The 10,406-nt window shown below is 37.0% G+C and overlaps 3 protein-coding genes across 3 annotated transcripts in view; 2 read left to right on the top strand and 1 right to left on the bottom strand.

Annotated features, from left to right (window-relative positions):
* LOC104791764 (kinesin-like protein KIN-UC) overlaps positions 1 to 2,195 on the bottom strand; it is a 12,977-nt gene extending 10,782 nt beyond the window's left edge. Inside the window, exons 1-6 of the mRNA XM_010517728.2 lie at positions 1,655 to 2,195; positions 1,290 to 1,390; positions 1,072 to 1,194; positions 796 to 981; positions 393 to 614; positions 156 to 294 (exon numbers count right to left, since the gene is read on the bottom strand). Coding sequence (XP_010516030.1) covers positions 156 to 294; positions 393 to 614; positions 796 to 981; positions 1,072 to 1,194; positions 1,290 to 1,390; positions 1,655 to 1,961 — 1,078 coding nt within the window. The 5' untranslated portion in view covers positions 1,962 to 2,195. The remainder of the gene's footprint in view (positions 1 to 155; positions 295 to 392; positions 615 to 795; positions 982 to 1,071; positions 1,195 to 1,289; positions 1,391 to 1,654) is intronic.
* LOC104699131 (glutathione S-transferase T3-like) lies at positions 3,219 to 3,986 on the top strand. Its single transcript, XM_010414473.1, has one exon. It carries the CDS (start codon positions 3,219 to 3,221, stop codon positions 3,984 to 3,986), a length of 768 nt encoding a protein of 255 aa, XP_010412775.1.
* On the top strand, positions 4,715 to 10,347 carry LOC104791763 (vacuolar protein-sorting-associated protein 33 homolog). Its single transcript, XM_010517726.2, has 22 exons — positions 4,715 to 4,873; positions 4,956 to 4,995; positions 5,280 to 5,360; positions 5,506 to 5,700; positions 5,809 to 5,919; positions 6,035 to 6,100; positions 6,172 to 6,279; positions 6,400 to 6,444; positions 6,729 to 6,785; positions 7,155 to 7,249; positions 7,627 to 7,678; positions 7,760 to 7,813; positions 8,029 to 8,091; positions 8,198 to 8,304; positions 8,479 to 8,601; positions 8,690 to 8,771; positions 8,882 to 8,952; positions 9,265 to 9,345; positions 9,532 to 9,589; positions 9,716 to 9,768; positions 9,878 to 9,971; positions 10,057 to 10,347. Exons 1-22 carry the CDS (start codon positions 4,821 to 4,823, stop codon positions 10,144 to 10,146), a joined length of 1,779 nt encoding a protein of 592 aa, XP_010516028.1. The 5' UTR covers positions 4,715 to 4,820; the 3' UTR covers positions 10,147 to 10,347.

Raw genomic sequence — 10,406 nt, 5'->3', positions numbered from 1 at the left:
TTATGCATTTTCCCAGGGATGTCAGTGAAAGATTAATGAATTTTGCCTCTTCAATCAAGTGGCCATCAGTGCCTTCAAGAAAACAAGAAATAATTCAGCATAAACTACTTGATATATAACATGAATGGTTATATAAACAGTGAAGGAGTTCAAACCAGATTTATTGATTCTTTCTGAACCAGCAAGATCCACAATTAGGAGTTTGCTCTTTCTAACTCTAGGAATGCCTTTATCTCCCAAAGACTCAGGTTTTGCCTTTTCGGTCTTTTCATTCACAGCCTGCCTAACGTAAACCTGCAAAGAAGATACATTTCATTAGTCGGCAGATACAACACATGGAATCTGTTGATGAACAAGAAACCATATAGTCCAAATATTATGGAGAAGCACACCGTAAGAATTGCATGACTACGAGAGGATTCTGTATTCATCTTTGTATTAGCTGCATGGCGGTTTGTCTCGCCGACTTGCAAAACCTGCAAGAAATGGTCTAAATCTTGAATGTTGACTACTGTAGCGCCTGGTACTGATACCTCCCCAGTCTTTGCATCCTCATTGATTGAAATATTGCTTTTCTCAGGTGCAAGAAGATCTTGTATCGTTTCCATATATAACTGTGAAGTTCAAGAAGATAAAAACTAAGAACCGATCTTATATTAGCTCTAGAACCATTTTTCAAAACTCAAAAGGTTTCCATTTTCCTATCTATAATTATTCAACAACAAGACCAGCATCTAAGGATTGAAGTAATTCTCTACATGGAAACAAGGAGAAGATGTGCAGAGTCAGTCACACCTGCAAATAAGAGATCTCCACGGAAACAGAAGCAGAAGATGCGTTCTGAAGTATGTCTTCTAGAGCTCTAACCATAATACCACGCTCAGCTGCATCATCTTTACCAATTTTTCCTACCGTGTAAGTTTTACCAGTACCAGTTTGACCGTAAGCCATAATAGTACCATTGTATCCACTCAGAACACCCTGCAAATCCCAATGTAGTAAAATATCGATAGTCAAAAAACATTTATCCTCAATATCTCAATAAACTCTACATCATATCTAGTCTCTAACCTCGACGACAGGTTTTGCAACTCCTTCATAGACACGCTTTTGCGAAGCTGTATCTGTAAACACTTCGTCAAATTTATAAGACTCAGAATTCCAGTTGTTTTTTCTCAACTTAAGCCGCTTTATCTGCATACACACACACACACAAAAACACTTTCTAAGGAACTTAAACTACATTGATATCAACTTTTACTATATTATATACCATCAATCTAACTCACTTCTGGTTGTAACTCAACAAGATCAGCAAAGTCTGCATCCGAGATAAGCTCCTCTCCATTTCGAGGTCGAACTCTTACAGAAACTCTCACCCTCCCAGGATCTGAAGACAAAGTATGAAACTTTAACATATCAATACCAATTCAAAAGGATTAAACCAAAGTTTGTTAAAACCCAAACCGATGCCCCAATTCGAATTAAAAATCTCCAAATTGACTGTAGCATTACCCTAGAGCAAAAAGTCAAATACTTTAAGCAAATGTAAAAAAAAAAAACTTCATCTTTCAATAATTGTATAATCGTACAGATACGCAAAAGTGAATAGGAAGAGAGGGAGAAGGAGAAGGAGGAGGAAAGGAACACAGACCATTGTCGTCGTCGAAGTCTTTAGACTGAGATCTGCGGATGGGAGTACCGGAGCGGCGAGTAGAAGGAGAAGAGGCGGAGACGGATGAAGCGTTGGAGACGGAGGAAGAAGCGGAGGGTCGATCTTTAGGGCGAGAAGAGTGAGCTACTCCGGGAGCGATGATAGAGGTTCTAGAAGGCAAATTCAAGGAAGAAGAAGAGAGAGATACAGAGTGATTGCTGTTTGGAGGCAAATGCTGCTGAATCCGCTCCGCCGCGTGTTTCGCCGACGATCTGACGGCGGAGGAGGAGGAATACGAAGAAGTCATTAATTAGATGGTGGCTCGTCACGAAGCACGAAAGGGCAACGAGAACAGTAGAGAGAGAAAGAGTAGGAGACAAAAGAAAGAGAGAGAGAGAGGCAAGAGATTGATTCAAAGAAGGTAATTTGAAAATTTCGTGGGGGAGGTGGAAGATGAGAAAGAGGGAAGCACGACGACGACTGCGATGAATATGGGTTCCCGCGTTCGTGGGTCAGTGGGTTGACGTTAACCCGGTTTGGTTTGGTTTGCCATTCTTCAGATTAATTATTTGGTTTGGTTTGGTTTGCTTCGATATTCCTATTGACTAGTACTAAAAACAATCGAATTCGACACAATTAATATGGGGCATCTACAACTACATCAACATCCCCCAAAACCAATTAGTATTATTATTGTACCTTTAGGACAACATAACAATCATTAAAACAGTGGCATAAAATATTGATAACCGTGGTCTGGTCGGCTTCAACTTACATAAACTCCATACTTTTGACACCTGTGATGAGTGACATATTTGTACCAGGCTACATATTCCTATCGTCTTCTTGCTATCATGTTGGTACGTACAGTACAATCCTTATTTCTTTAATGCAACAAACAAAAACAGACCATGTTGATGTTGAGTAAGGTGACATGTCATCATCATCATCATCTTTCTGATTTTCAATTTTTTTCTTCATAGGAAAACAACAACAATCTCATCTTTAAAAATGTTAACATCCATCATCGTAACATAATATGCTAAGTTAACATGGATATGCTTAGAGATTGGATTTATGAGCAAAATATTCTTCACCATTCTGTTTGCACACTGATACCAAAAGTTACATAGTTATTATATATGCAACTTGTGACTGAATTTTAACATTATGGGCTCATATATGAGGCCCATTTATACAGAATGAGGCCCATTTAGTGATTGTAATTATCATCTCCACCGTGTTCTTCATGACGGTTTTGGTTTGCGATTTGTTCATATTAAATTTTTGGTTTGGTTTGGTTTTGGATCGATAATTCCGATTGACTAAATTTAATTAGGGGAGAAGAATCAAAAATTTCAAAGAAGATGACAATCTTGAAAAATCAATAAAGCAAAAGCATTTTGGAGAGATCGAGATCGAGCGATTCGCAGAAGCTTTCAGTTTTGTCTGGATCCGAAGCGAGAATCGATGGTTGGAGGGCAGGGCGCTTCTGGGTAACCCCTTCAATAATTTATCTTCCTTTTCTCCTTTTATAACACAGAAACTAGGAATCCAATCTTTTATGGACCTCTTAAATAGTCAACACAGCCTTGATGAACCCACCAATTTTTATGAGAGTTTTTCACCAAGTATTGAACTAAGTGATGAATCAGAGCGTAGAACAAGAAGGAAATGGTCATCGACAGATGATGTTGTGCTCGTCAGTGCGTGGCTAAACACGAACAAGGATCCAATAGAGAGAGCCTTTTGGAGACGCATTGCATCTTATTGTGCATCAAGCCCGAAGCTTGCTGGTCAGGAAAAGAGAGAGCCCAGTCATTATAGGCAGAGGTGGAGGAAGATAAGTGATTCAGTTTTCAAGTTTGTTGGATGCTATGAGGCTGCTGTTGCAACAACAACAACAACAACTACTAGTCAGAAATCATCAAGTGCCCCCCAGAATGAGAATAATGATGTTATCAAGCTGGCACACGAAATTTACTTGAATGATCACAAGGTCAAGTTCACCATGGAGCATGCTTGGAGAGAGCTTCGACATGCTCCTAAATGGTGTTCGTCTTCATATACTAAAACGACTGCAATTGCAAAAAAGAGAAGAAAGTGTGAGGAGCGTTCTGCACTGTCTTCAAGCTCCCGCCCCCAACCACTACTAAGCCATGGAGAGGATCAAGAAGCACCAGGAGAAGACAAGTCTCTGTTGGAGTTTCAGATGGAAGAGAAGCTTAGTAAGCATAAATTGCTTGACACTCTCCTTGCAAAAACACAGCCACTTAGTGAATTAGAATTGGCTTTAAAGAACAAGCTACTTAATGACTTGTTGTCAAGCTAAATTTAGTTTTATGGAGTTTATCTACTTTTGAAACGATCAAGAGATGTTCATTGTAATTTTGTGTTGCAAATCAGTAGTTCCTGGTCTTTGAAAATATCAGTTGTATGAGTTTATGTTCTTTTTCAATAGAGTTTTATTAGAGTTTCTGTTTTTTGACACGATCAAGATATGATTTTGTCTGATGTGTTTTTGGACTCAGATCAAGAGATGTTCCTTGTCTAAGATGTTGATCTTGATGTTGTTTGTGTTAGATTGAGAGGATTGAAGAAGAAAAGAAAAAAAACTGAAATATTATTTTTCATGAAACTTGTTGTTTACAAATTAAGACAAAATTGGTTTATATTGTTAACAAATAGACACGATAACACAATGACTTGTGTCTCTTCATACTTGATGGCTCTCTAGTGAAACATCACAAACTGCAACGCTTAGACCAAAACGTTGCAACTGTTGACCAATTTCAATTATCAACCAACAGTTTGTCTCGGATGTAACGTTGATCTTGAGGTCTGAGACACAATAAAACACATCAAGATCATGATGTTTTCATAACATAGATATATATGCTTAGAGATTGGATTTATGAGCAACATATTTTACCAGACTGTTTTTGCATACACTGATACCAAATTCTTTAGTTACGAAACTTATAATTGAATCTTAACATCATGGCCCATCTAGAAAGCCTATTTATATAGAATGAGGCCCATTTAGTGATTGTAATTAATTATCATCTCCACCGTGTTCTTCTTCCACAGCGGTGGACTTAAACACGGTGCAGGGGAAACGGAGAAAGGTCGGTCGATCAATCATCTCTTGATCATCGTCGTCTCAATGGCGCAGATCCCCAACTTGGAAAATGCTCCTCTCAATCTCAAATCCATTAGGTGAGTCAATCATCATAATTCAATGTTCGATTGATCGTTTCTTCTTTTTCTTCTCCTCTCTCATATATGTTCTTTAATCCAGGGAGAAGTCTCAGAAGGAGCTCGTAAACTTGCTCAAAGACGTAAGTCTCGTTACTCTCTTTTCATATGATTCCAAAAGGGGTCGCTGAGAATTGTCAATTTTAGTCTTTTTTCTTTTCTTTTGGGAACAATAAACATATCTGTATTGAGAATGTGAAAAAAAAAAAAAAAGACGTCTTTGTCTCACACTTGTACTCTAAACTCTTCTCTTTGGGATGAAACTACTGGACCAATGTCGTATGATTGAGAATGAACTTGGGAGATGATTTACAAATTCCTCAAGACTTTTTTTTTGTTCTTTTCTGTTTGGTGCCTTTGATTGTAGATTCGTGGAACCAAGTGTCTAGTTATTGATCCAAAGCTCAGTGGTTCCGTCTCACTGATCATCCAGACTTCTACCCTCAAGGTAATTCCAAGTTTTTTCCCGACTTATTTCATCTTGTGGGAATTTGTTAAATTGAAATGTCGAGAAAAGGAAGATTTTTTATAGGTTGAGTTTGGTTTTAACATTAGTGTTGGTCTGATTTTTAAAATCTTTCTTTGCTTAATAGGAACTTGGTTTGGAGTTACGGCATCTTTCTGCGGAACCAGTTCAGACTGAATGCACAAAAGTTGTTTATCTTGTTCGCTCTCAACTCAGTTTTATGAAATTCATAGCTTCTCACATTCAGAATGATATTTCAAAATCGATTCAGAGAGACTACTACGTTTACTTTGTCCCTCGTAGGTCAGTTGCGTGTGAGAAGGTATGTGGCTCTATCTGGTCATCGTCTTATACAATGTCTGATTGTGTTTGCTTGTTTTGACCACCTTTTGAATGATGGATGATAAGTATTTTATTCTGCTAATTTCAGATTCTAGAACAGGAAAAAGTGCATAACTTGGTTACTGTGAAGGAGTTTCCTCTGTATATGGTTCCACCAGATGAGGATGTGATTTCATTTGAGCTTGATCTCTCTGAAAAAGTGTGTAGAACTCTCATGGGTCCAGTTCTTACTTATAACTTTATGTTCCCTTTTCCTTGAGGCCTTGAAATTAGAGGTTTCCTATTTATCTTGTTCTATGGTTTTTGAATGATAGGACTGCCTTGTGGATGGGGATGTTAGCTCACTTTGGCATGTTGCAAAAGCCATACATGAGCTTGAGGTTTGATTCTTTCATTGTTCTTTACATTAGGATTCACACAATACTAACTCATGACTAACTCTTACTCATAGTTTTCTTTTGGAGTTATATCGAAAGTGAGGGCAAAGGGCAAAGCTTCAGTTCGTGTTGCAGATATACTAAACCGCATGCAAGTGGAGGAACCTGTCAATTCGAATGATGTAAAGTTTGCCTGTACAGTTTGATTGTTATAATATTCAGTGACTCATCTATCCTATATTTGTAGAAGATATTTTGGTTTCCATTTTCCACTATTCTGAATGATGTTTGTTCTACATTAGGTGGGAAGGCCTGAAGTGGATACTCTCATTCTATTGGATAGAGAGGTAAGATTATTATGTGTATTCCTATTATTTTAAATCTTAAAACCCAAAGATGTCCGTCAAGAGTTAAATGTTAAAGGGTCCTGTCTGATGTTAACATTGGAAAGTTATTTGCTATGACGCAAATACTTGATTTGGACTTTGCATATGAAGGTTAAGAGGCAGAGATTTTTGTTACAATCCCACTTAACCTGGAATTCGGACTGGTTGATGCCTTTATAATGCATACATTGAAACAATGTATTTCCATGGCGCTATCAGTTTCAACTTTTACTTTTCAATTTCAGGTTGACATGGTTACTCCTATGTGCTCCCAGTTAACTTATGAGGGACTGATAGACGAGGTAATGTCACAAATACTGTACACAGCAGTTTTGACTAGAAGTAGATTGAGTAGATTTTTTCCGCAGTGCACTGTTTTAGTTTCGTGAGGGAGTGATTCTGACTTCATGTATCATAGTATTACTAGTAATTCAGTTATATTGATTGTTTTTGGTTACTCGTCTCATAATAAAGTTTTACACAAGTGTGAGAGCCAAATTAATTCCTGCGGCCTTTGTCATTATCCTGCTGAGTTTTTGTACTTTTCCCGAATTTGGGGAAGGTAAAACAGTGGTGTAGAACTATTTGATTTCATTGGTTGCAATGATTACTAACAACAATATGTTGGTCGATTGGGTTCTATGTTAGCTGACTCCTACGTTTCTTTAAAGTTTTTGCATATCAGTAATGGAGCTGTCGAAGTTGACTCATCTGTGATGGGTGTTCAGCAGGAGGGAAAAAAGATGAAAGTTCCCCTTAATTCAAGGTTAGTTGCTTAGCTCATATATAGATTCCTTCAATCGTGTGAGACAAGTGGGTCTCTTTTTCTTTTATTTTACCAATGATTTGTGAGAGAATATTATATGATGCATAAAATGATTTTCTTGGATTGGATAGGCACATTGTTTTGTTACTAGTCCCATGTATTTATTGGTTATGCGCACAAAAGAGCTTTCTAAACTGATAGCTAGATTAGACCTCCCAAGCTACGTGTTGTGTATCTGTCTATTTCATTCCAGAACTTTGTGTGGAGTGAATTTATGAATGTTGACCTAAAAACGAAAATTTCTTTACTAGCCAACACATTCAGTTGTAGGACACGTTTAACTGTTAACTTTATCTCTTGGATGCTTAATTTTACAGTGATAAGTTGTTCAAGGAGACGAGGGATCTCAACTTTGAAGTCGTTGTACAGGTTGACCTTTGGCCTTTTGGCTTTCATTCTTTATGACATGTTATTCTATTTCCTCATCTTCCAGACGCAGTATGATTGCAGGTTTTACGTCAGAAAGCAACAACCATGAAGGATGACTACACTGAAATTAATTCTGTACGTTTTTCTCTCTTCCTTTAGTTTTCATGGTAGAAGTTATGGTACGCACATATTTGTTTTCTAATTTCTTAGCCATCAATCAGGAGACCTCTAAGGCGCATTATTAGTTTATACCTTAAGAGAACTAATGATCAATCTATTTATACATTTCCCCCCTTGGTTTAGTAGTTGGACCCAGATTTTGAATGGGGTATATTTTTTTTGCTGTACAGACCCAGACAGTTTCTGAGCTAAAAGACTTTGTTAAGAAGCTTAACTCATTACCTGAGATGGCAGTAAGTATTGTCTTGTTTTCTTTACGTTACTTGCTTCCTTGTCTATTATCTCACAGACGTTCAGACCACAATTAGTTTCACGTTAACCTGGTATTTTCTTTCCCAGAGGCACATAAATCTTGCCCAGCACCTGACAACGTTCACATCTAAGCAATCATTTCTTTCGCAACTTGATATGGAGCAAACACTAGTTGAGGCAGAAAGTTATGACATGTAAGTTTCTTCTTAAGGAAACACTTCAATTGTATTTAAAACTTTCATTCAAGGAGATTTCATGACTCTTTTTAATACAAGGGATGTGAAATAACATTTTACTTTAATGGCATAATGGATAATAAATTTTATGATATGGTTGATTATTATTAACTCTCTAGTTTTTAAATGCAGATGCTTTGAGTACATAGAAGAGATGATCCATAAACAAGAGCCTCTCACTAATGTCTTACGTCTATTAGTTCTATTTTCTGTTACAAACTCAGGGCTACCTAAAAAGCAATTTGATTATATAAGGCAAGTTAAGCTTCCATCAGTCCTTCTGTATTGTATATTGTAATAATCCTTTTTAAATCAAATCTTGTCTTTGCTTCTCAACTTCCAGAACGGAACTACTCCACAGCTATGGATTTGAGCATGTGGTCACATTGAACAACTTGGAAAAAGCAGGATTGTTGAAGAAGCAGGTTTGGTTATTCTTTGGCTTCCGTTTAGAATTGAGTTAATTACTTTTACTCTATGGTTAGGTAAGTTTGACATTCTTATGGCTCGTTGTACCTTCATTTGGTTCCTACAGGAATTTAAAAGCAACTGGCTGACAGTGAAACGTACACTGAAACTTATAGTTGAAGACACTGATAAGTCAAGGTAATCTTCTTCTCTTATATTTGAAGATACCCCTCGTAATCTATAATGCATGATCTAACGACAGCATTGGCCCTCTTCTTCTAATGCATGATCTAACATTACCATTGGCTGAATAATCAGTTTTCGTAGCATTTGTATCAGTTTTCCTTGTTTGTGGCTAATGCGATCATGCTTTCTTCATATGGTACATTTTTGCTTTCATTTTGTGTCTGCATAAATCTGATTTGCTAGGCCTTGCACCAAGTTTTATTAGTCATGAAGTGAAGTGCTTATATCATGTTGAGTTATGAGGAAAACAAATTTCTTGTGCAGGCATGATGATATCGCTTATGTCTATTCTGGATATGCTCCTCTTAGCATTCGTCTTATCCAACAAGCTATTCATTCTGGATGGTTAGTATGTTCTTGCATTCTAACACTTTCCCTTTCCTAAATAAGAAATTTACATGAAGCAAAATAAAAACTGCCGGAACTTGAGAAACCTTTTTTTTTCTTTGCCCGTAAGAGAGCTTTTACTAATTCATAATAGATGAATGTTGAAAGAAAGTGGTTTATTTGATGACTCAATCTACCTTACAGGCGCCCTATGGAAGACATTTTGAAACTGTTGCCAGGACCACATTTGGAAACTAAACGAGTCAGTACAGTTCCTCCTTTACGCAATATAGAAAGATAAAATGAAAAGGCTTGTTATGCTATTATATCTTCTCTTTTCGACTATTTGTCGATTGCAAATATATCACTATGTACCTTCTCTGTGCAGAGTGGATTCCCAAGTAGTCCATCAGTTGATTCATTGCATGGAGCTTCAAATGGGTAAAATTTCTCACTGACAATTAGTTTGCTGCTACAAAAGTAGTTTCTTCAAAATGTTAACACATTGAACTGTTTTAATGGTGAGGGGTTTCATGTGACATCATTACAGGGCTGCTGATGGAAGACGCTCAATCGTTCTTGTTGTCTTCATTGGAGGTGTAACATTTGCTGAGATCTCTGCTCTACGGTATCTCGCCTCGAAGGTAATATGCAAACTTCAAGAGCTCATTATTAAAAGACAACTCGTTTTGTCCGCTGAATCCTCCATTTTTCTTAATAAATTTTCAGGAAGGAATGGCTTATGATTTGATTATTGCTACAACAAAAATCGTCAATGGCGCAACATTGATAGAAACATTCATGGAAAAACTAGGCTGATTCGTAGCAGAGTATGTTTCATCTTCTCTCTTGTGAGCTTTTGTGTGTTTATTTATTTATTTTTTGTATGTCTTCTGGTTCTGGATCATTTTGGTTGCCGACTGAATATTATTCGAATGCTGTAGAGTATTCCAGTTTTTCTTTTTGGAGTGAGATACAACATGATCTTCTTGTACAAATTCAATGATGTTTTCTTATACATCTTTAAATAGAAAACCAATTTGTTTTATATTAGATGTGTAAAAAAACGATACCAAACT

The sequence above is a fragment of the Camelina sativa genome, chromosome 6 (assembly GCF_000633955.1).
Source record: "Camelina sativa cultivar DH55 chromosome 6, Cs, whole genome shotgun sequence".
Taxonomy (NCBI): Eukaryota; Viridiplantae; Streptophyta; class Magnoliopsida; order Brassicales; family Brassicaceae; genus Camelina; species Camelina sativa.
The sequence above is the reverse complement of the archived record's forward strand: the minus strand, read 5'-3'. Positions and strand labels throughout refer to the sequence as shown.

Bases quoted from the DNA above. Each gene is read 5' to 3' on its own strand.
- LOC104699131 (XM_010414473.1), top strand. From the start codon at position 3,219: ATGGACCTCTTAAATAGTCAACACAGCCTTGATGAACCCACCAATTTT.
- LOC104791763 (XM_010517726.2), top strand. From the start codon at position 4,821: ATGGCGCAGATCCCCAACTTGGAAAATGCTCCTCTCAATCTCAAATCC. The intron at 6,280-6,399 runs GTAAAGTTTGCC...GTTCTACATTAG, and splicing joins AACCTGTCAATTCGAATGAT to GTGGGAAGGCCTGAAGTGGA. The intron at 8,305-8,478 runs GTAAGTTTCTTC...TTTTAAATGCAG, and splicing joins GAGGCAGAAAGTTATGACAT to ATGCTTTGAGTACATAGAAG.